Source organism: Phyllostomus discolor, chromosome 4 (assembly GCF_004126475.2).
Source record: "Phyllostomus discolor isolate MPI-MPIP mPhyDis1 chromosome 4, mPhyDis1.pri.v3, whole genome shotgun sequence".
Lineage (NCBI taxonomy): Eukaryota > Metazoa > Chordata > Mammalia > Chiroptera > Phyllostomidae > Phyllostomus > Phyllostomus discolor.
In genome coordinates, this window is record NC_040906.2 from 14373155 (window position 1) to 14398908 (window position 25754).

At 53.9% G+C, this 25754-nt stretch overlaps 2 protein-coding genes across 6 annotated transcripts; both read right to left on the bottom strand.

Moving 5' to 3' along the window:
• Positions 1-807: 807 nt before the first annotated feature.
• DNAJB2 (DnaJ heat shock protein family (Hsp40) member B2) lies at positions 808-8077 on the bottom strand. Of its 4 annotated transcripts, none has more exons than XR_003684398.2 (10): positions 7831-8077; positions 7451-7551; positions 6750-6859; positions 5634-5687; positions 5340-5462; positions 4488-4580; positions 4178-4280; positions 3869-3939; positions 1940-3030; positions 808-1728 (listed from the first exon to the last, which is right to left on the bottom strand). XR_003684398.2 is itself a non-coding variant. In XM_028509880.2 (10 exons), exons 2-10 carry the CDS (start codon positions 7513-7515, stop codon positions 1718-1720), a joined length of 834 nt encoding a protein of 277 aa, XP_028365681.1. In that variant the 5' UTR covers positions 7516-7551; positions 7831-8042; the 3' UTR covers positions 808-1717. The 4 variants fall into 4 exon arrangements, 3 of the variants coding, with proteins under 3 accessions (XP_028365681.1, XP_028365680.1, XP_035878708.1); XM_028509880.2 differs by having other exon boundaries at positions 2827-3030; positions 7831-8042; XM_028509879.2 differs by having other exon boundaries at positions 808-3030; positions 7831-8044.
• A 5955-nt stretch (positions 8078-14032) lies between these two features.
• LOC114494211 (tubulin alpha-1D chain-like) lies at positions 14033-20001 on the bottom strand. Of its 2 annotated transcripts, none has more exons than XM_036022816.1 (4): positions 19860-20001; positions 16275-16497; positions 15786-15934; positions 14033-15064 (listed from the first exon to the last, which is right to left on the bottom strand). In XM_036022816.1, exons 1-4 carry the CDS (start codon positions 19860-19862, stop codon positions 14075-14077), a joined length of 1365 nt encoding a protein of 454 aa, XP_035878709.1. In that variant the 5' UTR covers positions 19863-20001; the 3' UTR covers positions 14033-14074. The 2 variants fall into 2 exon arrangements, with proteins under 2 accessions (XP_035878709.1, XP_028364939.2); XM_028509138.2 differs by lacking the exon at positions 19860-20001 and adding an exon at positions 17545-17583.
• Between the last annotated feature and the right edge of the window lie 5753 nt (positions 20002-25754).

The following is a 25754-nucleotide window of genomic DNA, read 5'->3' on the forward strand; positions in this document are numbered from 1 at the left end:
AGAAGTTTGTCGAAACAGCCACCGCCCTGACTTCAGCAAATCCCCTCTCTCTAAGACAGAGGCTTGAAGTTCTTCTTTCAGGGCAGGCCGCTTCCTTGCTTTGAGAAACACACACTGTAGGCCCTTTAGCCCTTGAAGATGAGGGCAAGCATTTGCCCTGGAGTGGGAGAGGGAGTTGGTGGGAGCGGGGGTGGTGGGGCTGCCCTGCCCTGCTCGGCAATGGGAAGGTGCTTGCCCCGTGGCCGCAGGGGCACCTCTACGGGGATCTGGAGACCAGGAGCGGTACCCGGCTTTCTCCTCCCTGGGTCCTGGTGAGCTGGGAGCCTGCACCCTGAGGGGCACGGACTTGTGCCACTCCACGGGGGGAGGCGGGCCTCTGAGACGCGCCGCTGGCTCTGGGCCGAGGAGACCCAGGAAGAGGTGAGTCTATGTGTTTTCCTGCATTTTCCTGCAGCCCCCCGCTTTCGGTTGTCCCCGTGCTTTCGGTCAAGTCACTCTGTAGTCAGGTCCTTGCTGCTGCAGAGTACTGGTTGGTGGGTCCCCCCATGAGGGGAGCACAGCTGTCTGGGGAAAGCCATTTGTGGGGCCCCAGGGGGTGAGGGCAGAAGAACGTGAACATTTCTTCGGGGTCCACAACATACGGGGGGGGGGGGGTCGGGGCAGCCCGGTCAAAGAGGGGACGTCTGCTGTCGGCTAGGCAGGCTCACGATCTCTAGATGTTTGGGCAAGAAAGGAAGGTGTGTCGGACACCGGTCCCGTAGGTCCCCAGGCCACCCTGGAAGGAAGAACACAGCACAGAGGGTCCCGCCGAGCTCTCGAAACTCAGCTTTATTGGCTTCCAGTGTTTCCCTCTGGTGTGCGCTCAGCCCTGCTGGTTTCGATGGGTCTCCGAGACGTCGTGTCACGGGGTCTGGCAATGCCCTGGCGCTGCCCTCCCCTCCCCAGCCCCTGGGCTCCCCGGGCAGGGAGGAGGAGAGGCGGCTTGGCTGTGGTGCTGGAGAGAGAACGGGCTGCAGGGGCAGCGGCCAGAGAAGCCACACAAGCAGCAACATGCCTGGAGTGCCCATTGCATGCCAGTCCCGGACACAGACACGCACACACGTCCCAGAGGGCCCTGCCCCGCAAGCTGTCCGCCGGTCCGCACCCATCAGCCTTTTGGTGATCCCATCCCAGCTTGTTCCTCAGAGCCCAGCACTGCCCACAGGAGAAGAGCTGCTCCCAGATGCCGCGGGGCCTTCATCTGTACACGCGACCTCTCTAACCTCGGCGCTAGCAACAGGTGTCAGGGAAATGGAGGCTCGGACCATTGCCCCTTCATCCACATTCTCATCACCCCTACCAGGGACGACTCAAAGGATAAGTAAGATCTTCCCATCTCCCAGTGAGTGACAGGCTGACCTGGGCTGGAACTACATGACCCAAGATGCACAGCTCCATAACCACACACCGCTTCCCACAAAGCCCGATCTATCAGAAATGAGGCAGGGTGTGTTGCATTCTGGGACTAGTAGTCCCCAAGAGACAGCACCAAACACCCAGTGAAGAGTTTATAGGCTAAGACTACTGCCGCCTCCCACCCGGCTCCCACCCACCATCCAGGCCCAGCTCTATGCTTAGCACAGGTGAGGGAGAGGAATGGAGGGTCCCCTCCCAGCGCACAGGGGAGGGCGCTGTCCTGTTGGAACTGTGCATCGACTCTGGATCCCGGACATCCAGCTCAGAACACATCTGGGGAGAGAGCGGGGGTGGGTGACAGGAGAGAGGGTCAGCAGCAAGCCGTGGAGGGTGGCGCCGCTGAGCATGCAGACCTGGGCTAGCCCTGTGGCCTCTCCCTGAACCCTGATGCATGGTGAAGTGGGACAGGGCACGGTCCCCTCCTAGGCCTCCCTCCTGGGGCACCCTGGCCCTATCCCACTGCTCCAGGGTTAGCCGGCCTCACCTCTGCCTAGTCCCGAGGCCTGGGGCAGGCTGAGGCAGCAAGAGGAAGGGAGGAGGAGTGGGCTCCGGTTCCGAATCTGGATGGCCGGGAGGCTCCCGCCCCACCCAGCTAGCCTCCCCGGAAGACCTTATGGCCCTACCGGCCACAGCATCTTCCTCGTCACACTGAGGCCTCCTTGGGGAAGGAAGGAAGAAGGGAGTCCTAGCCAGACGGCAGTGAAAGCAAGCGATGCGGCCCACGGGGAATTGCAGAGAGGAGAGTGTGAGGAAGGAGAAGCAGCACCAGAAGGGAAGCAACAGAGACAGTCAGAGCTCAACGCTGCGCAGAGACCAGAGTGGGGGGTCCGCAGCCGGACACGGAGAGCCGCAGACTCCCCGGCGTTGCCGCCGGCTTGCGCTCAGAGAACCCCAGGCCAAGTCCTCCTTCCTTGACATCATCAGCAACACAGGTGGCAGACGACCTGGGCACAAAAGGCCTGCCCCAAACCACTAATGCCCCTTGGATGCCCCCCACCATCAAATAAGAAGTGCATCCTGGCTCCGCAGGCCCTCCCACAGCCCAGAGGCCCCCACCCTGGGCTTCACCAGGGACCTCTCAGCTCAGTGGAGCAAAGCCTGAGTCCACACGGGAGCGTGGCGTGGGGGGACCTGTAGAGGGAGCACAGAGTTGGAGGGGCCATGCCCCTCTCTGTTCTATCAGAGAGGGTCCTGAATCGGGGCGGGCTGAGCCTGGGGATCAGAGGATGAGGCACCGGGAGGCCTTCTCCTCCGGGGGTGTGCCGGCTTTGGCTGCATTACCCCTGGCGCTCTCGTGAGTCCCCCCCATGCCCCGATCTTGGTACTGAGCCTTGAGGTGCCCGAGCCGTCTTCGCTGTGCCTCCCGCCCACCTGCCGGTTTCTTCCCAGCCGCCTCCATCTCGGACAGGCTGTAGGCCATGGCCAGCTGCAGGTCCTCGTCCTCCTCGGAGAGGTCGTGGTCAGGGCGGGGGGCCGGGGTCTGCTGCACCTGCGTGCCTCCAGGTCTGGAGGTGACGGACTGTTGCTGCTCACGCCGGCTCAGCTCCAAGCCCAGGGCCAGGTCGTCCGGAACACCTGCCGGAGTCATGGCCGCCCTGAGACCCTCTGGCCCAGGCCAGGGGGGTCCTGCCAGGCTGCCACATGCAGTGACAACTCTGACTGCATCCAGCCCCTCGTTGGGATCTGCCACGCATCTGTTTTAACACCTAGCACAGCAGTTATGACCATGCACAGGTGTTCAGCTGCCATGGGTACATAAGCTACCTCCTCGGGCAGGTTACTCAGCCTCCCCGAGCTGCCCTTTCCTCATTGATAAAACGGGAATGGTGAGAATGTCCACCTTGTCAAAATGTTCCCATGGATAACTAAGAGAGCATAGTGCCCCCAGGGTGAGTGGCATGAAAGGGCAGCCACGGCGAACACCTGGACGGTCGGGTGTAGGGGCAAGAGTTCAGCTCCAGGAATCCTGAGTTTCATTCCTGGATTTCCCCCTCGCTAAGTAGGACACAGCCTCCAGCCTGGGGGTGCTTGGGACCGCGGCCATGTAACTGTGCTCAGGCGCAGCCGCCTCCAATGAAAACTAGGGCAAACGCCAACCGCCCTGCTTTCCCCTGGCTGGGTGAGGAATACGGGGTCATGGAATGTGTGCGAGTGCTTCCCAAATAGTAGAGTTCTGCAGGTGCACACCCCGATGAGGACGACAGTGACTGGCTGGCCCCCTGAGGCTCCTCAGTCCGCCGTCCTGGCTCCCTTCCATGTGATGGCCATCCGGGCAGAGACCCTGCCAGTCCGGCCTGGTGGCCATTCCTGCCACACCCCAGGGGAGTTCAGACTGCAGCAGGTTGGGAAGGGGGCTTTGGGGCCTGGGGCTGGGGCTTCCTGCCAGGGACTGAGTGGCAGAGCCGCTCCTCACCATTGATTGTGATCGACTTCAGCTGCCCGTCCTCCTCCACTTCTACCCGTTCCTGCCCGTTCTCCATGATTCTGTGGGAGACAGCGCAGGTCACTCCGTGGGCATGCCCGAGCGCCGTGGGTGTGCCTGCCGGCTCTGGGATGCAGCTCTGGGATGCAGCTTTGGGATGCAGCTCTGGGATGCAGCTTTGGGATGCAGCTCTGGGACGCTGCGGTGACCAGGACCAACGGGGCTCTGCCCTCAAGGGGCTGACTTTCCCATCAGTGCAGCTCCTCCTCCACCCGGCAGGGTCCCGGGAGGAGCCCTCACCTGCGTGTGGTGATGCGATGTCCCTGGACAAAGGTGGTGGATGTAGAAACAGAGCGAAAAGCACCAGCTCCAGGACTGAAGGAGAAAGACGAGGACGAGAACTCTGGCATTGGGACAGAGGAGGAGAGGTGGTTAGAGGGGGCTCGTCTGTGGCAGGCTGCAGTCACAAGGGTCCGGGAACCTCTGTGGGCTCTCCCTGCAGGGAGGCAGGGCTCCGGGTGCACCAGAGGGAAGACCTGGGAGAGCCACGAGCTGAGGTGAGATGTCCCAGGACTCAGAGCTTGCAAAGATGAGAGGGGACAGCACTTACCAGAGTGCCCAGGGAAGGAAGAAGAGAAGGTGAAGAAGGGGCCTGTGTGTCGTGCACCCCGATTCTGAAGCTCTGAGAAGGGGCCCAGGTCATCTGCAATAAGCAAGCAGGAGCAGAATAACAATCATCTGGTGAAGACATTTGCCCCCCAAAATGTGATGTGTAAATCCTGCTTATCAGACTAGAAACATAAGCTGCTAAGCAACTGGGTGCACTTCTGATTTCTTTTTCTTTTCTGCTTGGGCTGACTTACAAAGTAAATTCCTTCTCAATATTATATATGAAACACTTCCCTGGTGCGTTTTGTCCACAACAGCGAACAAAGGAAGGGGAGGGGGGAAGGGAATGGGGGAGGGAGGACAGACAGCCCCTTCGACGGGTCAGCGTGGCACAGTGTCGGGCCGACACGGCTGTGAGACCCGCACTCCCGAGTGCCGTGTGTCTGCAGGCAAATGTGCCTCAGTCATCTGCGAGTGGGGATAAAATTATCTGCCTCGCAGGGTTCGTGTTAATCATTCCAGAAAACGGTATCTGCTGTTGTTTGCAATGGCATTATTATTGTCCCATGAGGCTTTGAGGCTTGCTTTCCTGGCTGTCATTGTGGAGGGCTAACAATGTATCATTGTTATCGTTTAACGAGACAAGTCTCTGAAGTGTCATGACGGGGTCATGGGAGTTCAGGCCTGTGTAAGGTTCTGTCCCCACTCTCACTGGATCCACCCCCACAAACTCTCCAGTCTTTGGGATTCTGCTTCCCTCTCAGCCTTCCTCCCCCACCCCCACCACCAGGACCTCCCAGCTGATGGAGGGCAGGTCTGGAGGGGGAAGCCAAGCTAGTCAGAGTCCACTCACCAAAGAGCTCTGCAAAAGGGTCTGCACTCCCAAAGAACTCCCGGAAGACCTCCTCGGGGCTGCGGAAGGTGAAGGTGAAGCCAGGCCCACCACTACCGGCTTCCGCCCGGGATGGGCCACTTCCTGGAGGAGAGGCAGGGGGAGAAGGGGGCTTAGGCAGTATACTCCCCTGGGCCGGGGGGACCCCACCTAAGGCACAGCCAGGAGCCCGGAGAGAACATCCATTGCAAGAATCTGGACCCCCCCTCACCTCCCTGACCCACTTCTGCCCCCGGGCCCCACAGTTCCACCTACCTGCTCCCGTCAGCCCTTCCCGGCCATAGCGGTCATAGATCTCTCGCTTATGCTCTGGAAGGAGAGACCAGATCATTTCTCCCTCCCTCTGGCATGCTGGCCTCCTCTGCTGGGCTAAGACCCTCAGAGGACTGCCCAGGGGCTGACACTTGGGGGCAGCAGGGTGCACAGGGGGCAGGGGCTACAGGTTTTAGCAGCAGCTCAGCCCTTCACCCACTGACTCCTTTTCATCTGTAAAACGGACATGATAACAATGCCTGCCTCCTAGGATGGTCGGGGATTAAATGAGATAATTCATGTACATGGCTTAACACAGTGCCTGATGTGTAGTAAGTGTCCCATAAATGTTAGCTTATTACATCTGTGTTACTATTGATCAGGGCTTAGCCTAAATGTCACTTTCTCAGAGAGGCCTTCTGGGACCAGTGCCACAAAAATCGCTGCCTGTCATTCCCTGTCACATCTGCCTGCTACTTTCCTTTGGAATACTCTCGTCAATTTATTTATTTAGTTACTGTCAGTCTTCCCCGAGCGGAATGTGATAAGCCCATCAGGATGAGGACAGTGCCTGCTTGTCCTCCATGGTTCGCCGGTACCCAACAAGGGCCCAGCCCCATAAGCATCCGAATGAATATTTTTTGAAGGAATGAAAAAAAGACCTGGATGCATACTCCAGCTGTGTGACCCTGAGCAGGGTACCTCACCTCTCCCAGCCTCAGTTTCCCTGCCAGTAAAATGGGACTGATACATCCTGCCTCGCGGGATGGCTGTGAGGACTCCCGGAGGCCACACCCACCAATGCCTGGCGCAGGCAGAGGAGGCTCTGGACACGTGGGTTGCCTGCCCCTCAGCCTATCCTTTCTCAGGGCCCATGCTGCAACTAGCAGATGCTAGGGAGCAGGCACTGAGCACAGGGAATGAGGGGGAGAATAAAAAGATGCTTTGCACATAGTATAGGTGCTCATTTAAAAAGGGGGAAAAGCCCCAGAGTCCCTGTGTGGGGGCGGGGGGGCACTTAAATGCCAGCTTGGAAAAGGCACAGCTTTGGGAAGGAGTGCAACAGGGCAAGAAGGGGGGGGGGGTGATGGGTACCACCCGCCCAGACCCAGGCCTTACTGTCTGACAGCACTTCATATGCCTCGGCCACCTCCTTGAACTTCTTCTCAGCAAATTCCTTATTATCTGGGTTCTTGTCTGGGTGCCACTGGAGAGCCTTCCGCCGATACCTGCAGGAAGTGGGTTCACAGGGGAGGGGAGAGGGACAAATGGAGCCACTTTCCGCCGGAGAACAGGATGACCCATTTTCCCACTAGCCAACCAAAGTCCTTTCACCCCAGCTGCTGGGGCTGCCTCTGCTGCGGTGTTTTTAATGGGGGTTCCCTATCTCCCTTCTGCAGCCAGTGCTAGGACTGCTTCTATTAACAGATGATAGTATGAGGGTGAGAAGGCCCCAGCCCTAAACGCTCCCTGGGGCTCGCTGGGGCTGGGGTTGCACGGGTGGGGTTCCATGGACAGTAGAGGGCAGTGGTCCCTCCTGGTCACATTGCCTGGGTACCTTTGCACCGCCTCCTAAGAAAGCCCACATCTAGGGGTGGGGAGAGGCGTGGAAAGGAGGGTGTACTGGAGAAGGACCCACGGAGCAGCTCCCAGCAGAACTTCGCAGCTATAGACTTTCTCCTACCCATCCAGGGGTCTCCTTCCTCCCTACGGATGTCAGGGACCTGGTTCCTCGGGCGCTGCCTCTGAAGGGCCCCACGGTGCTGGGGGCGGGGACTGGGGGTTTGAGAGGCTTTGTGGTGCCCAGCGGAGGCACTTACGCCTTCTTTATGTCATCAGCGGACGCACTTCGCGGCACGTCTAGGATCTCGTAGTAGGATGCCATGGCAACTCGTCGGCAGTCAGGCTGGCTTCCGAGGGGCTGTAGGAGAGAAGGATAAGTCAGGCAGAAAGACCCAGAGGCGGTTCCCTGGGGCTGAAGCCCCCCAGGGTGGCGGGAGGCGCTCCCACGGGGGAGAAGCGGAGCCCAACTCCGCTCTTTTCGCCGCGGGTGACTGGGCTCGGTCGGGCAGCCTTATCGGCCCCTGCAGGCCGGTGCCACTGGCTATCTCGGTGCCTGGGCCCGGGGAGCTCTACCGCAGTCCCCTAACTCCGCAGCCAGGCCCAGGGCCCCCAGCCTGACGGGGCACCCTGCCCGCACCTCCTCCTCCCGGAGTCCTCGGGCTCCTGCGGTGCCCCGCCCCTGCAACCCGCCGGGAACCGTCTGGCACCCGCTGCCGGGCTCGCGGCTGCTGCGTAGGACGCCGCCGGCCCAGCTGTGCGCGCAGGCCTGCGTCAGCTGCACCGAAACTACTAGAGACTCGAGGAGGCCGGCTTGGCCTGTCACCCGGGGGACGGTGGCATGGGGAGGGGGGTGCGGTGGGGAGGAGGGGAGTGCTGCTGCAGGGGTTGCCGGGAGATAGGGGCGGAGCCGGCTATTTTGGGCTTGCACCGAGACTACGTCATCCCCAGCTGAGACCGGGGAGACGCCGGCCGGCTCCAGCCGGGCGTGACGCACTTGCCAGCCAGCAAGCCACCTAGTTCTCGGTCCCTGTCGCTTTTCTAGAGACAGGCTCGATGATCGATGGTTACTCACCCCGCGGGAAATCGGCCCCCAAGGACTCCCAGACTTCCCTTTGAGCTAATCCTCCTCCAAATTCCAGCTCTAGCCCCAGGTCTTCAGAAGAGGCTGCCCCGACTCACCTGAATGGGTCAGACCTGCCTCTCTTCGTGCCTTGCAGCATCCTTCGCCGCTCCCGTCAGAGCTACGAAGTAGCATTTGTGTATCTGATGGACATTCACTTCTCCTACTGAAACGTGAATTCCACAGGGCAGAGCTTGTGTCTTTTTCTACTAGAGTATTAGGGCCGTGGCGGGGTTCAAAAATAACCATTGGATGATTAGATAATGGACAGATGTGAACCTCTTATCGACAGTTTTGACACATTTGGGGAAGTGGAGTTAAAGGGTAAAAGGAAAATGAGAGGGAGGGAGGGAGGAGGAGGGGGGGGGGAAGAATTCCTGGTTTCAAGGTTTTTCTTCCCAAAGTGATCCTGAGTAGATTTCTACCTGAAAGTGATTCCTGAGTTCAGGCCTCATGGGATATTGAGAGAACCTTCCAGAACTGACTCCTGCTTGATATCATTCAGGCCAATCCACCAAGCATTAATTGAGCATCTCCTACATAGTAGATGTTGCCAGGATATGGAAAGAAGAATGTGGTCTAACCCCTGCCGTCCCAGAGCTCCCACCTGGTAAAATACCAGCCCGCTCATGCAGCCCACTGGGGAAACCCAAGGCTTGGGAAGTAGCCAGACCTGGGTTTGCAACCTGGCACTACGGTGTGATTTGGGAAAACCTCTGGGAACTGCTTTTCCTCCCCCAATACAGGTAACATCTAAGGCTGCTTAAAAGTCAGATGAGGTGGGGTATATAGTAGGTTTTAGTACAGATTTTCTCTGGCATCATTATTGGCCCAAGCAGTAATGGTTATATGAGTCCAGAAGAGTGTTTTAGACTAGTGGCCCAGAAAATCTTCACCGAAGAGAAGAGCTTGCGCCAGATATGAGAAAAGAAGAGCGGTGTGATTTGCCCAGATGTCCTGCCTGCCCACAACAGTCTGGGCCTCCTGCCCACCTCTGGGGAATTCCCATTGCATAGGCCTTGGTGGCAGGCAGGCCCGCCACAACCTGCCTCAAAGCTCGGACACTTGCTCTCCTAGACTTCTCGGCTCCAAGGGTGCAGGCAAAAGACATAAGCTCTGCTAGTCAGGAGCTCCCACTGGGAGTTTGAATCTGGATCAAGTCACGGAGAAGCTGGGGCAGTTGAGAATTCGTTTCTGCTCTGTGGTGGCAGCGGGGCCAGCAGCGGCCTCTAGTGGTTGGAGGAGAAAATGTCAGCCTCCGTGCCTGGTTGGGAGGGGGCCTCACTTCAGGAGGTAGAGGGGACAGGGGTCTTTCAGGCAGGTAGTCTTGTGCCCTGACCTTGACTGTGTGCTGACTGCCCAGGTTTCCATGGTGCCTGGGCACCTGGGCCTGTTGGGAGCCCTTGCACGAACTCCGTGAGCTACCCAGTATCTCTCCAAGTCTCTTCATGTTTTCTTTTTTTTTTTAAGAGTTGTATTTTTGGGGGTGCAGGGCAAAGGAGGAGAAAGGGGAGAAAAACATGGGACAACTGTAATAGCAAAATCAGTAAAATATACTTAAAAATAGTTGTCTTTTTTAATCCACAACCAAAGATATGTTCATTAATTTTTAGAGAGAGAGAAGGGGGGAGAGAGAGAGAGAGAGAGAGAGAGAGAGAAACACTGATGTGAGAGAGAAACATTGATCAGTTGCCTCCCATACACACCCTGAGTGCGGACTGAACCCGCAACCTTTTGGTGTTCTGGACAAATGCTGCAAGTATCTGAGCCACCCGGCCAGGGCCATGAAGGACTTCTTGTTTTAATTTGCCAGAGTTAGTTTCTGCTGTTTACAAGAGTCCTGCTGATCTTGGTATAAGAGGAAGGAGTGGTTAAGGTTAGATTACTTCCAAACCTTCCAAATCTCTTTCTTCTTACTTCTCCTGTCTCCACAGACATTTGTCTAGCACCTAGCATGTGTGTGATATTATATTAAGAACAGGAATACGAAGAGGTTTGAGTTTCAGTCCCTGTACTCAAGACGATGAAAATCCAGTTGGGCCACAGACAAATGACAGCCAAGGGAAATTAAATAAAACACATCAGACAAACAGGGTCCATTTCCTTTGTTCACAAAGAATTCCAACAAACTAGTGAGAAGGACATACAATGCCATTCTTTAAAAGGGGAAAGGGCACAGGCAAGACACCTCGCAGAAGAGAAGGCACTGACTTTAAAACCATTGAAAAGATGCTCAGTCTCATTCATAACAAGAGAATTATGCAGGAAAGCTGTGACAAAATACTGTTTCACTGACCAGATGACTGACAAAGATCACAAAGTTTAATGCAGCATTGGGGCAAGGCTGTGGGCGTGGGCATTGTCACACACGAGTAAGGGGAGTGCAACTGGGTATAACTTCTAAAAGGGGCAATATGAGGTGTATCAAAACTAAAGGTGCATAGCCTTTGATCAGCAATTGCAATTTTAATGACTTATGGTTGTACCTGTGTGCAAGGAAGTATGTACAAGAGTTACAGCATTCTTTTCAAAAGTAAAAAGTTGGAAGGAACCTAAATATCCATCAATAGTACAATGATTAAATAAGTAATGGAATAGTATATTGCCACCAAAAAGAATGAAGTATGTTTATGTGTTCTGATGTAGACTATCTTCTAGATTTATTAAGTGAAGAAAGCAGGTAGAGAAGGAAATGTATCTAGATGTGTATACACACATTAATATATATATACAGATGCCTCTGGAAGGAAATACAAAGAAGTTAACAGGGATGGCTGCCGAGAGGAGAGCCAGTAAAGGAAACATTTTCACTGTATAAACCTATTTCTGCTGTTTTTAGATCTATTTGGTACTTTCTGAATTCTGAAGCGTGTACTGATAACTGTACAAATACAGAATTTTTAAAGAATCTCATTGGGAAAAGAGTGCTGGCAAGGAGCCAAGTGCTGCCATTCAAGGCATTCGGTCCATGCCAAGTACCGAAGGAGTGACAGAGGCACAGGAGGGGCCGAGAGAATCTAGAGGAGGCAGAGCTCCCCAGGGCTGGAGGGGTTCTGGGTGACCGTGACCTCAGCTGGAAGGAATGGCAGCACTGAGTCGAGCAGGGGGAGGTGGCGCTGCAGAAGGGGGAATGGTGAGAATGCAGCTTTGGAGGCCGGCCCGTCCCTGACACATCAGAGGCCCAGGAATAAAGGTGCTTGGTGGGATTCAAGGCTGGGAACCCATCTCCCGTGTCGGCCTGCAGGAGAGATAATTGTAGCCTGCCTTTAGAAGCATCAGGGATGAAATCATTCCCCTGCACAGAGGGAGTCCCCAGGAGCCAGGCTGGGTGGTGGCACTCCCAGCTGCCCTGTAGAGGCCAGAGTTGCCACCACCCCACACCCACACCCAGTCCAACCTTGGCCTGCCACAGCCTGCCAGCGCCTGCCAGCAGGGTTTCTAGCGGAGGGGCCTTTCGGGGCCTGAGTGGAGATGGCCGTACAGCTGCCCAGGGTGGGTGGGCTGGTACAGCCGACAGGAGGGGAGCCTGACCATGTCTCTGGATGCCCACCATCCCGGCAGGTGAAGGCTCACCTCCCATCTTGGTCCTCCTGCTGGTCTCTCCCAAGCCCTCACCTCACTTCCTATGAGATGTTGGGGGTTAGGGAGAAGGCTTTTCAGAGGGCACTGATAGCTCCAAAGACACCTCTGTCCCTGCCCTTGTTCAGCCCAGAAACTGGGTGCCTACACCCCCCAACACACGCCCTCCACCACAGAGCCTGGGCAGGGTAGTGTCAAAGGGAGTATCACCCCCCTCCCTGCCTTCTAGGCACCTGAGTCACTGTCTGGGAACTGGGGACCTCACAGGCCCAGGAGGGGCGGTGTCTGGAGGGTGCCTAGGGCTGCTGTGGGCAGGAGCAGAGGGGAGGGCATCTGAAGAAGGAGAGGGGAGCAAAAGCTTTGGCCCAGGCTGGCCTGGGTTGGAATCCTTATGCCTCCCTCTACTAGCTGAGAAACCTTGGGCAGGTCACGTGACTTCTTTGAGCCGGAGTCTCCACATCTATAAAATAGGCATTCATTTAACAAGTCTGCTCCACAGATGTCCAGTTAACTGATATATGTTGGACGACATTCTGGTTCTGAGAGTAGAACAGGCCTTGTTCCCCTGAAGCTTCCAGTCCTGTGGGTGTAACTGCATTTACCTCGGGATTAAAGAAGATAATATGGATACTGGGCCTGGTACATCGTTGATGCTCAATAAACGACAGGGATCTCTTGAGGTTTAAAGTGCTCCCCCCAAAACTCTTCCCTTCCCAAGTTTGACATGAGTCAAGATTTGGAAGTCGGTCCTTTTAGTGGAAAAATAAACAGATTTGAGAATATAGCTGAGCTATTCAGCCAAAATAGGCTTCTAAATACTCCCTCTGAATTAAATTACTCTCCGCCCCCAGCACCAGACACTCATATACACACAACTACGGGTCTCTTTCTTCCCGGGACAGAACTTCTCTTGGGAGCTGAAACCCTCCCACTAGAGAGTTGAGAACACTGCTCCGCCTGGACAAAGGCTTCCAGACGAGAAAGAAGAAAGTGCTACACTGGGCACACCCATTTTCTTCTCTAACCCTCCCCCGCCCCCATGCCCTGTGGTTTCCACTCCATCCACTACTTACGACAAAGTAATTATTGGGACAAGAGCGACAGGGACAGATCATGGGTCCCTGGGGAAGGGCAGGAGTCACTCCATCTCCAGGACTAGACCAGGGTGTGGGTATGTATTTTACTCGCCTGTTTTCTCTGAAATCCATTCACCCGCCTTCTCTGCCCTGCTCCATATCTCCCAGGCTGCACCCTCTTTTTCCTGGGCACCTTTGCCAACTGGCTTCCGTTTTGATTCAGCCAATGGGAGTCACTGCCTGGAGATTGAGGGCGGGAGGGAGGAAGGAGCCAGAGTATTCCTCTCCCTCTCTCTAGGTCAGGAGGTCGATTGTCTTCTTGGGTGTTGATGGAGTTTCCAGGAGGGTACGCCCAGCCCCTCCCCAACCATTCTCTCATTGTTGGTATCACTGCGCCACTGTTCTGCTTCAATGCCAGCTTCGGGTGTCCCTAAACCCAAACTGCCTTCCTGAAGAAGATGGAACCCCAGTCTACAGGGTGAATGGACACCAGCTATGTCAGGCTGTGTCAGCTACATCAGACTCCTCTAAGGCACCATTTCACATCCTCCGGGCCTCACCAGGCTCTGGCTGCAATAATGTGAGGCTTGGACCAACTTCACCCACGTGCAATTTAACAGCACCTTACTTCCCGTCCTGGGGATTCTCTGTTGACCTTGCAGCTTGCGTGTGTGTGTGTGTGTGTGTGTGTATAACCTGGAAGTGCAGGCGGGATCACGCTTAATGGACTGAAGTTTTAACCAATGGAAGGATAGAGTCAGTGCATAAACTCCCCCTCCCTCACCACCACTCCTACACCCTCACCCAAGGAATAGTTCTTAGATGCCATTTATTCAGCTGCATCTACTCTAGGGTGAATTCTCCCTCTTTCCCTGCTTTGCTCCCCTCTGCCCCCATTCTGCTTCCTGGAATTGCACCCTTGGTTACTGTAAAGTCTGAAATCAGATCTACTTTCTGGGGAGCCCAGGTTAAGACACCAGCCTTCCTAACTCTCATTAAGAAGAAGCTTCCACCACCCCCGCTCCCATAGTTTTTCCCAAGAGAAGAAGACATTTGTGAGACAGTAAGGTCACAGCACTTTATTTAGGTAAACATGAAGGATTCCCTTAGTAGTCGTCCCCCTCCTCCTCTTTTCCCTCCCCCTCCATACTATCCATGCCCACCTCTTCATAATCCTTCTCCAGGGTGGCGATGTCCTCCCGGGCCTCAGAGAACTCACCCTCCTCCATGCCCTCCCCCACATACCAGTGCACAAACGCCCTCTTGGCGTACATCAGGTCGAACTTGTGATCCAGACGGGCCCAGGCCTCGGCAATGGCGGTCGTGTTGCTCAGCATGCACACGGCACGCTGCACCTTGGCCAGGTCACCTCCGGGCACCACCGTGGGCGGCTGGTAGTTGATGCCGACCTTGAAGCCCGTGGGGCACCAGTCCACGAACTGAATGCTGCGCTTGGTCTTGATGGCGGCGATGGCGGCGTTGACGTCCTTGGGCACCACGTCCCCGCGGTACAGCAGGCAGCAGGCCATGTACTTGCCGTGCCGGGGGTCACACTTCACCATCTGGTTGGCAGGCTCGAAGCACGCGTTGGTGATCTCGGCCACCGACAGCTGCTCGTGGTACGCCTTCTCTGCAGAGATGACCGGCGCGTAGGTGGCCAGGGGGAAGTGGATGCGCGGGTAGGGCACCAGGTTGGTCTGGAACTCTGTCAGGTCCACGTTGAGGGCCCCGTCGAAGCGCAGGGAAGCCGTGATGGACGAGACGATCTGGCTGATGAGGCGGTTCAGGTTGGTGTAGGTGGGGCGCTCGATGTCCAGGTTGCGGCGGCAGATGTCATAGATGGCTTCGTTGTCCACCATGAAGGCGCAGTCTGAGTGCTCCAGGGTGGTGTGGGTGGTCAGGATGGAGTTGTAGGGCTCCACCACGGCCGTGGACACCTGGGGGGCTGGGTAGATGGAGAACTCCAGCTTGGATTTCTTGCCATAGTCGACAGAGAGCCGCTCCATGAGGAGCGAGGTGAAGCCGGAGCTGGTGCCCCCCCACCCCCCAAAGCTGTGGAAAATGAGGAACCCTTGGAGTCCCGTGCACTGGTCAGCCTAGCAGGCGAAGGTGAAGAGAATGCAAGCTGTGAAGCACAGCTGACAAACGGGAAAGAACCAGCTTGTGCTGTTTCAAATTCCCCAAAAGGGGAATCCTTGGAAGACTTTTCCAGGAGCACAGAACAGATCCTCATAAAGTCAGCCCACTTTCTCTTCCTCATTCCTCCTCCTCTCTAAAACCTCCTGAGGTCCCTAACAGACAGCTCTCTTGAATCTAGTAACATAGTAGTCATTTTTGTCATCAGAATTTGCCAGCTCCACCCATACCTGTGTCTCCCTGATTAATTTCAGATGTTTCTGGAGGGCTTTCTCTGCTGAAATCAAAAGTCCAGGAGGTTAGAACAAAGTCTATCACAGAGCCTTGGGCCAGCATTATTTGCACCCCCATTTTTCACAGGGCCTCTGCCCACACCCTTATAATACAAGGTGATATTCTGGGAATGCTTATGGATCCTCACTGCTTGGCCAGGCAACCCATGGACAGGTCCATCCTGGTGGCCACACTGCCCAGCACTGGGCCTGTTGCTGTAGAAGACAAAGAAGACACCCGGCTCCAGACTTCACCCCATACTCCGCCTCCCCCGATCAGAGTGCAGGGCCCGGATCCTGCGTGTGTGAGACTTTCCCAGGATGCTCTCCTAAGGGCTGAAGCTGCCCTTCCTCTCTTTGGTCTCCGGGCCACACAACAGGAGTCCGCAGCCTTCAGCCCTTCTCACACCAGCTTCTGAATCCGGTCCAGCACCAGGTCAATGAGCTCCTCTCCAACAGTGTAGTGGCCAAGGGCACAGTTACTGGCAGCACCTTCCTTGCCTGTGATGAGCTGCTCTGGATGGAAGAGCTGGCGGTATGTGCTCGTCCGAACTTCATCTGCAATTAAGACAGTTTTAGGCCCCCTCCTCTTGCAGCCCGGCTCCCCGAGCCCCAGGGTACCCAGTAGAAGTGGGGTCTTTAAGGCCCTGAGTCCTACCCTGGAGGAGCCCCATTCAGGCTGCTGCTATTGCCCTTGACTTTAAGCGTTCTCCAATGAAAAGGAAAGGGATGTGGGGTGACATTGAGACGCTGGAGCAGAGCGACAGGGGTTCTTCAGATCTGGAGTTCTAACTGGCTGCAGCAATTGGGAACCTCAGACTCCAGTGCTCTCAGCTACAGGGAAGGACTTACTGTGGTGCCTGGGACAGGGCTACATCAGAGACGGATGGTCTTCTGCCAATCACAGTGGGCTTCAGATCCACAGACACCGCCCGGGGCACGTGCTTTCCAGCCCCGGTTTCACAGAAGAAGGTGGTGAAGGAGTCAACCCCTCCCCCGATGGTCTTGTGGCTGGGCATCTGCCCATCTGGTTGGATCCCATGTTCCAAGCAGTAGAGCTCCCAGCAGGCATTGCCCATCTGCACGCCGGCCTGCCCCACGTGGATTGAGATGCACTCACGCTGAAAGGACAAAGGGCAGAAAACACCCTCAGCAGAGAGAAGGGCACCATGCCTGGACACAGTTTCTGCCTTCCTTCCTTCCTTGAGCAGTTCTCTGGCCGAGGGCGTAGGTTCCTGGACTCTGCTCTCCTTGCCCCACCTCCCGTGGCTAAGCATTTACTGGTTGGCAGTGAGCACCAACAGGCACTGGCTGGGGGTGGGGGTGGGGAGCGCTGGGCCAAAACCCTCAGGGGAAGCAGACAATGTGGGCAGTTCTCAGATGATAGAGTCTGGCTCAGTGACGAAGCATCCTGAAGAATGTTGAAGGGATCAGATGAGTCTGGTAGAACACAAAAGTCGACCCACTCCTGTTCGGAAAGAAATCAGGGGCCACTGGTGTGGGAAGCAAGATCCAAGTGAAGTTTCAGGGGTCAAAGACAAGGAATAGGCCCTGGCTGAAGTGGCTCAGTTGGATTGGGTGTTATCGAAAGGTCGCCAGTTCGATTCCAGGTCAGGGCACTGTGACTGGGTTGCCCACCAGGCTCCCCAGTTGGGGCAAGTGAGAGGCCACCAATCGATGTTTGTCACACATCCATGTTTCTCTCCCTCTCTTTCTCCCTCCCTTCCCCTCTCTCCAAAAATAAATAAAATCTTTTTAAAAAGATAAGGAAGGGTTTGTAAAAGCAGAAAGAGCCCTGGATTCGTGTGGCCGCCAGAAATGCCAGCAAGGCAGGGAAAAGTGGGCCTGGAACGGATGTGCACGTGCTGCTCTTTCCTCTCCCGGCTGTGCGTGGTTCCGGAGCGCGGTGGGGCTGGGGAGAAAGGTCTTCCCCACACGGTTCAAGGCTGGTGACCAAAGAACTCTTGGCCCCTGAAGCAGGACTGGGATGAGCCTGCTGTTCTAAGGAAAGAGAAAGGTCGGTGTCCCTCCTGGGGAGACCCACGAGAATCAAGAAGGTCTGACCCTCCTGCTCCATCAAAGACTTATTGAGCCTCTAGTATGTTCTGAACATGTCTGACACCATACTGGGAACACATGACAACTAACACGCAGTCCGAGAAGCTCACTGTCGGGGGAAGGGGGAGTTTCATACATTAACACATGTATGACAGTACGGTAAGTGGGGTACCAGAGTACATCTCCTGGAATACTTTTCTGGGTGCTACCCGAGTGCCTCTCTGCTTGAGAAGAAATGACCACAGACCTTAAAAACAAAATGAACACGTCCATCAAATTTCCCCAAATGTTAAGGCTTAGCAATGTGAAGGATGCGGGGAAATGTGAACTCTCAAAAGCTGCTTTCAGAAGCCTAAATGGATGTATCTCAAATTAAGAAGAATCATAGGATATGATACCATTTATATAAATCTTTAACTTGTAAAAAAAATACTATGCATCATTTATAGATAAATTTATATATTTACTATATAGTCGTATAAAACATGTGTATATTGCAACAATAAAGAAAGTGAAGGAAAATCTTAACACTAAATTTGCAATAATGGTTCTCTTTGGTAGAGGTGAATGCAATTGAAAAGAGGTTCTATTTCTTAGAGGGGGTAGCAGTGTTCATTGTATGAGTCTTTATACCTTTCTGCATGTCTAAAATAGTTCATAAATTTTTTTAGAGATGTTATTTATTTTTATAGACAGAAGGGAAGGAAGGGAGAAAGAGAGGGAGAGAAACATCAATGTGTGGTTGCCTCTTGTGCGTCCCCTACTGGGGACCTGGCCCACAACCCAGGCATGTGCCCTGACTGGGAATCAAACTGGCGACCCTTTGATCCACAGACCCGAGCTCAAACCACTGAGCTACACCAGCCAGGGGCAGGGCTAAAATAATTCATAAATTCTTAATGAGGATGCTTTCTCCATGAATTTAGCATGCCAGTGACATTTTTAATGACATAAGGGCATTGACTGTGATTTTTAGGTGGCTGGGATTAATTCATCTATCGTTTGTATCCCAGCCCCTTTACTTTTCTACCAATCTTGAACAAGAGTCTTCAACTCCCTGTCCATGTCTGCCCTTATAATATGGGGCAATAATAGGAGCCCCCTCCTAGAAACCCCCTGAGGACTGAACGAAAGAACGCATGCATGTTGCCTGGCTCATTTCATGACACGCGCACCAGATGTTGGGTCCCCCTACCAACCCCCCTCCACCTCCCCCAATTGCTGGTGTCATAGTGAGAGAAGTTAATGAATTAATCTGGGAGGGATTTAAAGACTCGAGGAGTTCAGAAATCCCCTGTCCCGGAGAGAGAGCTGACTCAGCTTCTCAGCTCACCAACCACCTGGCAAAGCCAAGGCCGGCTGCCGCACCTCTGAGCCTGGCCAGGCTCTGTCCACAAAGCCAGATACTGTCATTGCCCCCACAGCTGCTGGTTCACACAAGGTGTTTCTGACCTCTCGGGTATGCTGGACTGATGGCCCTTATGGTGGGACAGCAGGTCTGGGGCAAAGAAAGCCCCTGGGGTCACACCGACTTGGCCCCAAAGCCCCATCTGTCCATGATGACAAATTACTTGACCTCAGCTGCCCTAGCTCCTTTGCCTTGACTGTAAAAATAGCATAATCTCATACCTGTATGCAACAAGCTTTGTCATTACATCAATTAGTTCCCATACATTAAGCTTTCATTAGGTCCCAGGCACTATGCTAAGTGCTTCACATACATTATTTCATTTGATCTTCACAACAACCCCCTTGGGTAAGTAGTTTTATTAGCCCATTTTACAGATGAGCAAACTGACTTTCAAAGAGGTTAAGCAAATAGGTCACGAGCAAAATGAGGACTATTTAAAGCAGGGACGCCCTGGCCCCAACCATGCTCTTAACTGCTCTCCTCTCCTGCCTGGTCTGGAGACAGGTTAAAGATACCAAATCATCCTATGCCTAGCCACCTCTCAGTGCCTGGGAGCACCCTCTGTCTCCCTCCTCCTCCCCCTCCCTCTCCCTCCTCCTTCCCCTCCCTCTCCCCACTGATATGTCACCGTAGTTGGGCAGGGCTGTGAGGATGTATCCCCACAGCTGGGAGGTGGGGCCCAGGCTTTGTAAGGTAGTGCCTCCAGTTCATGCCCCAGTCCTGCTGACCCCACACTCCCTACCCCTAGACCCAGAGCCCCTTAGCAGCCCTGCTCCTGAGCCCGGGCTCACACCCACATCCTGGTTTTCACCACCCTGTCCTTCAGGCCCTGCACATGCCCCCCACGTACTAGCACTTTTAGGAAGGGGTACAAAGTCTCTTTCTCCCTTCCCCACACAATCTGTCCACACACTGTAGCCCCGTGAGTATCTGGACTCCCAAAGGTCCCTGATACCACCCACCTGAGCCCACTGGGCCCCTCGTTTGCATGGTTAGCCCCCCACCTCTGCTCACCATGGTGTTTGGTTGGGACCTGGCTGGAGCTGTCCGTCTGCTGCTGGATGGAAAACAGGGAAGGGTCTAGGGTCTGTGAGAGGCCCACAGCCTGTGGCTTCCTCCTTGCACTTTCTGGTCTGCTCTCAGGGCGGGGATGTTGTTAGAAACATCCCCAGGAGGGCAGGTCTGTTGACTTGGTTACCAAGCAGCAGGCAAGCCCTGGGCCTGGGCCCAAACAGGGGAGCGAGGTGGCTGTGGGTGGGGTTAGGAAGAGTGTGCAGCGGCGAACTGGAAATAAGGAGTCCTGGGGCCAGAGGTCAACCCCGGAGCCTTCTAGTGTGGTGAGAACATACCATACTAGAGCTCAGCGTTAGCTCCATCTCTAGCATTCAAATTGTTTGCCTCCTTTCCTCATCTGTATAACAGGGAGAGGTAGTATTACAAGGATTGAACAACAGAGTTACTTGAGTGCTTTGACCGGAATTGCTGCTGTTCTCCACGGGGGAAGCAGGCTGAGGAGCAGGCCTCAAGGCTGTTTGTCGGTGTCTCTCCCTGTTTCCGTGCAAGTTGCTGCTGGTCTAGCCTGGCCTGATTTCTCCACAGAGAGGAATTCGCCCTAGGGCGTTAGGCAAAAATCCTGAAATCCAAATGTTAATCTCTCACGTCTGTTGTGCGTGTTGTAGTTGTTAAGGCGTCTTCGCCCCTTATCGCCTTCGAGTCCCTCAACAACTTTGTGAGGTAAGCAAGGCAGGGCCTGGATTCCCGAGGCGAGGAAAAGGAAATGGAAGGCTCTTCTGCTTTGCCCAAGGTCACATGGGAGTTAATTAGTGGTGGAATTAAGAGTCACCTGGGACTCCGGCTTCGTGCTTCTCCTCCTTCCTCGTGGCAGAGCTGTCGTCATCGTCCCTCGTCCCTTTCTCGTGTCGTCCTGTCCTTCCTCCCCGTTTTAAACTGCACGATCAGTGGTGACCAGTCTCTCGCATGACCCCCGACTCCCTTGCCTCCCTCTAGCTTCGGCAGCCTCGCCTGATTAAACTACAACCCTGGTTAAATCCTTGTCTTCCCCAGCTCCTTGCCTGCACGGATCCAGTGAAACGGTGGAAAACCCCAGAACCACGTTGATGGATTTGACTTCAAATTCATGACCTCAGATGAACCCTAATGCTGCCTGGAAACTACACTAAATCTTTCCTGTGGCTTTTCCAAATAGCAACCATGACCTGGAATAGGAATGCCAGATTTAGCAAATGACGGAATTTTATCTAGCAACCTTACGCAGGCAGTGTTGGGTTGGTCAAAAACTCCATTTAGTTTGTTCCATAAAATAAAAGATACATTTTTTTTAATTTCACCAGTAACCTTATTGATCTGGATATTTTGAGTATGTTGGCTATCTCTCAGGTGGTATAATGTTGCTTGTTCTCAACTGATGTCTCAATTTGATCGCTATCAACTTCAACTGGTCTACCTGACCATGGAGCATCGTCCAGTGAGAAATCTCCAGCACGAAACTTTGCAAACCACTTAAAATTTTTTTTTAATTTATTTTTAGAGAGGGGAAGGGAGGGAGAAAGAAAGGGAGAGAAACATGGATGTGTGGTTGCCTCTTATGCGCCCCCTAACTGGGGACCTGGCCTGCAACCCAGGTACTAGCCCTAGATTGCGAATGGAACTGGGTGACCCTTTGGTTGGCAGGTGGGCACTCAATCCCTGAGCCACACCAGCCAGGGCCAAAAACCACTTTTTGACACATTCACTCAGTTGCAGTCCATATGCTGCACAAATCTTTATTTTTGTTGCTGCACTTCAGTTGTGTTTTTACCTTTGTTGAAATAATAAAGCATAGTATGCTGAAAATGTTGTGCATTTCCTTCCATCTTCAATATTAAAATGGCTATACAAAAATTCACCAGTTTTGATGTTTTTTTAAATGTACGCTGATATGACAGCTCTCACAATACAATCTAACAAAACTGTTTCAAATAAAGTTAAAGACTCTTAAGCTCTACTAGAGCCATCATGTGGGGAAAAAAAATGAATTTCTGGCCAATCAATAGTTGCTACTGTGAAATTTCAGTTGCTGTGGCAAATCACGGGGGCCACTTTGAGGGAGGGGCTTTCAGAGTACACTAGGGAGTGACCCAGAATATCGAGATGGCCAACTCTGGTTTGGGTTGTAGACTGAAGTCTTCTCTTTCCTCCCTGGAACTAAGAGGCCAAGATCCCCAGAGAGAAGACACAGCCAGCCAGCACTTCAGAGGAAAGGAAGCCCAGCCTGCCATAGGGTCGATCCATGAAACCACAGACCCGAGGAATTATTGTCCCGAGGGATTATGGTCCAGGATGGGGGAATTGGGGGCCTGGAAGGTCCGCCGGGCCTAACACTCTCTCGTCTAGCCCTTCAACTCCCCCCAACTGGTCTCCCAGATGGGCTCAGAGTCAACCAAGGTATTACCAACTCTGGGAAGAAAATTATACTAAAGGCAGGTGGGGGGGAGGGCCCTTATGTAACACAGCATAGTGAGACAGATTTTTAAAGCATAGTAATGTATCTCAGTAATAAAATAGGAGGCAGCCAATGCTCTTAATTCCTTCAACAAATATTTACTGTGTCTGGTATGTGCTGAACACTGTTTCAGATGCCAGGAATACCTTGGTGGACAACGAGTCTGTGCTCTTAAGGAACTGACATTTTCACGGGGAGACACATACCAAATAAAGAAGACCATTGCAGAGAGCAATAAGCACGTGAAGAGAACAAAACCGGGTAATGGCCCAGGACGAGATGGGAGGTGGGGGCTGCTGCTGAGAGGCTCTCTAGGAAGGTGACATTTGAGCTGAGACGGAGACACGACAGGGAGCCACCCTTGGCAGGATCTGGGTAAGAGTGCTCCAGCAGAGAAAGTAGTGAGTGCAAAGGTTCATGGGTAGGAGCGAGCCGCGCGTGTTCAAGGGAACCCAGAGAGGAAAGGAGACAGCTATACGAGATGAGGTTAGAGAGGTAAAGGGGAACTTGGAAGGAGAATAGCTTTTATTGCCAGTGTGATGGGAGGGCTTCAGCAAGCACCGTTGCCTGTGTTGTGTGCGGGAGAGGTTACCGCCGCTGCTGGGTGGAGACGGCGCCATAGGGCTCCGGGAGTAGACGCAGGACACTGGCTAAGAGGCTGCTGCTGCAGGCATCCGGTCATGAGGGGAGAGGGGCCTGGACTGGAGTGGGGATGGTGGGAAGCAGTAATAGCTGGGTTCGAAGTACTACGATGTGCTAGTGTGTGTGGCAGACCCCCCGACAGTCTCACCTGCCCCCTGCCTCCACTACTCTGCCGGCAGGGTCCTGATTTCATTCAGTTGCTTACCTTTCCACTTGCTCAGGGAAGACGGCCTTTCCCCAGACCTAGAGGTGAGTACAGAGCAGTTTAAACCACTCGTGATCATTCTCTTCCCTCCTTCCAGAGACTGGTTTGGGCATGAGGCCAGTACGATAGATATTAAGGGGAGGTCTGCCAGAGTGCTTTAAGGAAGGGTTTTTTCCCCTGATAAAAAGTGGTGTGGGAGGAAACCCCCCTTTCCTGCCTCAGGACAGCCTCAGATGAAGACGTGGTGCTTGGAGCTGCCTCAGGCGTCTTGTGACCCCGAGGGGAGACGCCACCAGCTCTCTGAGGATGCCAGCGCGAAACGCTGGAGACACCGGAGTTATCGATGACATTACTGAGTCACCCCTGGGACCGCCCCGCGCTCGGATTTCTTGTGGGGTAATAAATATCCTCATTGTTTCGGCTGCTGTTAGTTAGTTAGGCTTCCCATTATTTGCAGCCGGAGAAGAAATTCTGACTACTAAAAGAGGAGAGGGAGAGAGGGAAGGAGAGGAATGCCCGATGATCCTGGGTTTTTAACCTGAGCACATGGGTGGGAGGGGACATGGCTCATGCAGACTCCTCAGCCTAGGACCAGAGCAGGCCCGGCAGGGGGCGGGGCCAGGGGATTGAGGGCTCTACGTTGAGACGGCGCTTTCAAGGGGTGATGCCAAGGAGGCAAAAGAGCCACAAGAGCCTGAAGTGCAGAGAAAAGGTCCAGAATGGAGACACAAATGTGAGAGTCATGGGCGTATGGGTGATAGTTCCTCCTTTTTATTCCGTTCTTTCACTATGGTTTGGGACTGTAAATACTCTCAGTATTTTCCTTTCGGATACCCCTAGAAATGCTATAAATTTTTATTAAGGACATGTTAAAATACACTTAAATTAGACATAATATCATAAAACCCCATATACTCATCACCCTCTTTCCACAGTGGCTTTTTTTCAGGGACAAAAGCAAAGGAAAGAGAGAGCTTGGGACTGAGCAACGGGAAGTCCCTTTAGAAATGAGCCATCAAAGACCACCCAGAAGGAGTAGCCAGGACAAAAACCAGGAGGGGTGGTGTCATTGAAGCCAAGAAGGAGGTGCTTCAAAGAGGAAGGCAGGATCAGCTGTGTCAAACACAGCTGAGAGGCAGAGAAATGTAAAGATAGCGATGGGACCTATGGCTTTGGCAAGATGGAGGGCACCAGAGAGGCTGGCAAGAGCATCTCAATGGAGCAGGGGAACCATGCTCACACAGGGTGCAGGAGGAGAGCAGACAATACCCCTTTAGAAAGGTGGAGCTGTGGGGAGGAGGACGGCTGGCAGATGCTCCAGCCTGAAAAACACAGAAGGATGTGCACCAAGGCTCAGCTCCTCCTCTCCCAGACGGAGTCAGTGGAGTCAGCGGAGGACTGGAAACTTTGGGGACCTGGTTGCACTGTTCCAGGATGCACATGTGAGGTTCTGGGAAGGGGTGAGAGAAGATGGAGATGGCCATTGGCGAGGAGAAGAGGGACAGAGATCCAAAGAGAGTGTGGCTTGTTGGGCACCTGTGTAAGGTAGATGATTCAATGGGAAGAGTGAAGAAGGGCCTGGAATTATCTTCTAGACTCGTGTATGTGAATGTCTGAAAGTTCTCAGTCTGGTCCATGGTACCTGCACACCCACCCAGTGCTTATGGCCCTAATCCAGAGGCATCTGTGTATACCCTGAGGACATACACACTCAGTCATGTGTGTGCCCATGTGCACACACAAAATCAGAAGCAGAATCTGCATTTCAGTTGCATGCCTTGGGTATTTCTCCCTGCACCTTCGTCCTCTCCATTTTCCCTGCCAGAAGGCCTCCTCAGGGACTGTAAGCTCCTTGCTACTTGGGCCAGGGTAACGTACAAGTGTAAAGCAGGCCGAGCATGGGATGGTACATGGTAACAGGCACTTGCCTTCTGTGTCGGGGAGACACGGAATGCTGGGGACTGAGTGAACTGGTGCAGCTTGTTGCTTATCATAAGGCAGCCACCACCCAGCTCCATTTGTTGCCATAAAGTTTCCTGATGCTGCTGTAACAAATTGCTACAAACTTAGCAGCTTAAAGCAACACAAACTATCAAGTTACAGTTTCAGAGACCAGATGTCCAAAGGTCCTACGGGGCTAAACTCAAGGTGTTGGCAAGGCTGCCTCCTCCTAGAGACTCCAGAGGAGAACCTGTTCCTCGCCTTGTCCGTCTCCTGGAAGCTGCCCACATTCCCTGACTCATGGCTCCCTTCCATCTTGAAAGCCAACATCACACCACTCTGACCTTTGCTCTGACCTCTCCTTCCCTGACTGTGACCCTCCTGCCTGCCGTCTTCCACTTGTAAGAACCCTTGTGATCGCCTTGAGGCCACCCAGGAAATCCAGAATTATCTCCACATCTCCAGATGTTTTTTAAAAAAAGATTTAAAATTTATTTTTAGAGAGGGGAGGGAGAAAGAGAGGGAGAGAAACATCAATGTGTGAGAGATACATCAAATGGTCGCCTCTCCCAGGTCCCCAGCTGGGGACCTGGCCCACAACCCAGGCATGTGCCCTGAC

What these genes read in the sequence shown, in the direction of transcription:
- LOC114494211 (XM_028509138.2), bottom strand. Translation starts at nt 17,568, where the DNA reads ATGAAACTCCCCCTTCCCCCGACA. An exon ending in AACTCCCCCTTCCCCCGACA is followed by an intron (nt 16,498 to 17,544) that starts GTGAGCTTCTCG and finishes TTGTCCTTTCAG; the next exon opens with CGTGAGTGCATCTCAATCCA. An exon ending in TCTGAAGCCCACTGTGATTG is followed by an intron (nt 15,935 to 16,274) that starts GCAGAAGACCAT and finishes TCTTAATTGCAG; the next exon opens with ATGAAGTTCGGACGAGCACA.
- DNAJB2 (XM_028509879.2), bottom strand. Translation starts at nt 7,515, where the DNA reads ATGGCATCCTACTACGAGATCCTAGACGTGCCGCGAAGTGCGTCCGCT. An exon ending in TTCCTTCCCTGGGCACTCTG is followed by an intron (nt 4,281 to 4,487) that starts GTAAGTGCTGTC and finishes TCCCAATGCCAG; the next exon opens with AGTTCTCGTCCTCGTCTTTC. An exon ending in CATCGCATCACCACACGCAG is followed by an intron (nt 3,940 to 4,177) that starts GTGAGGGCTCCT and finishes TGTCTCCCACAG; the next exon opens with AATCATGGAGAACGGGCAGG.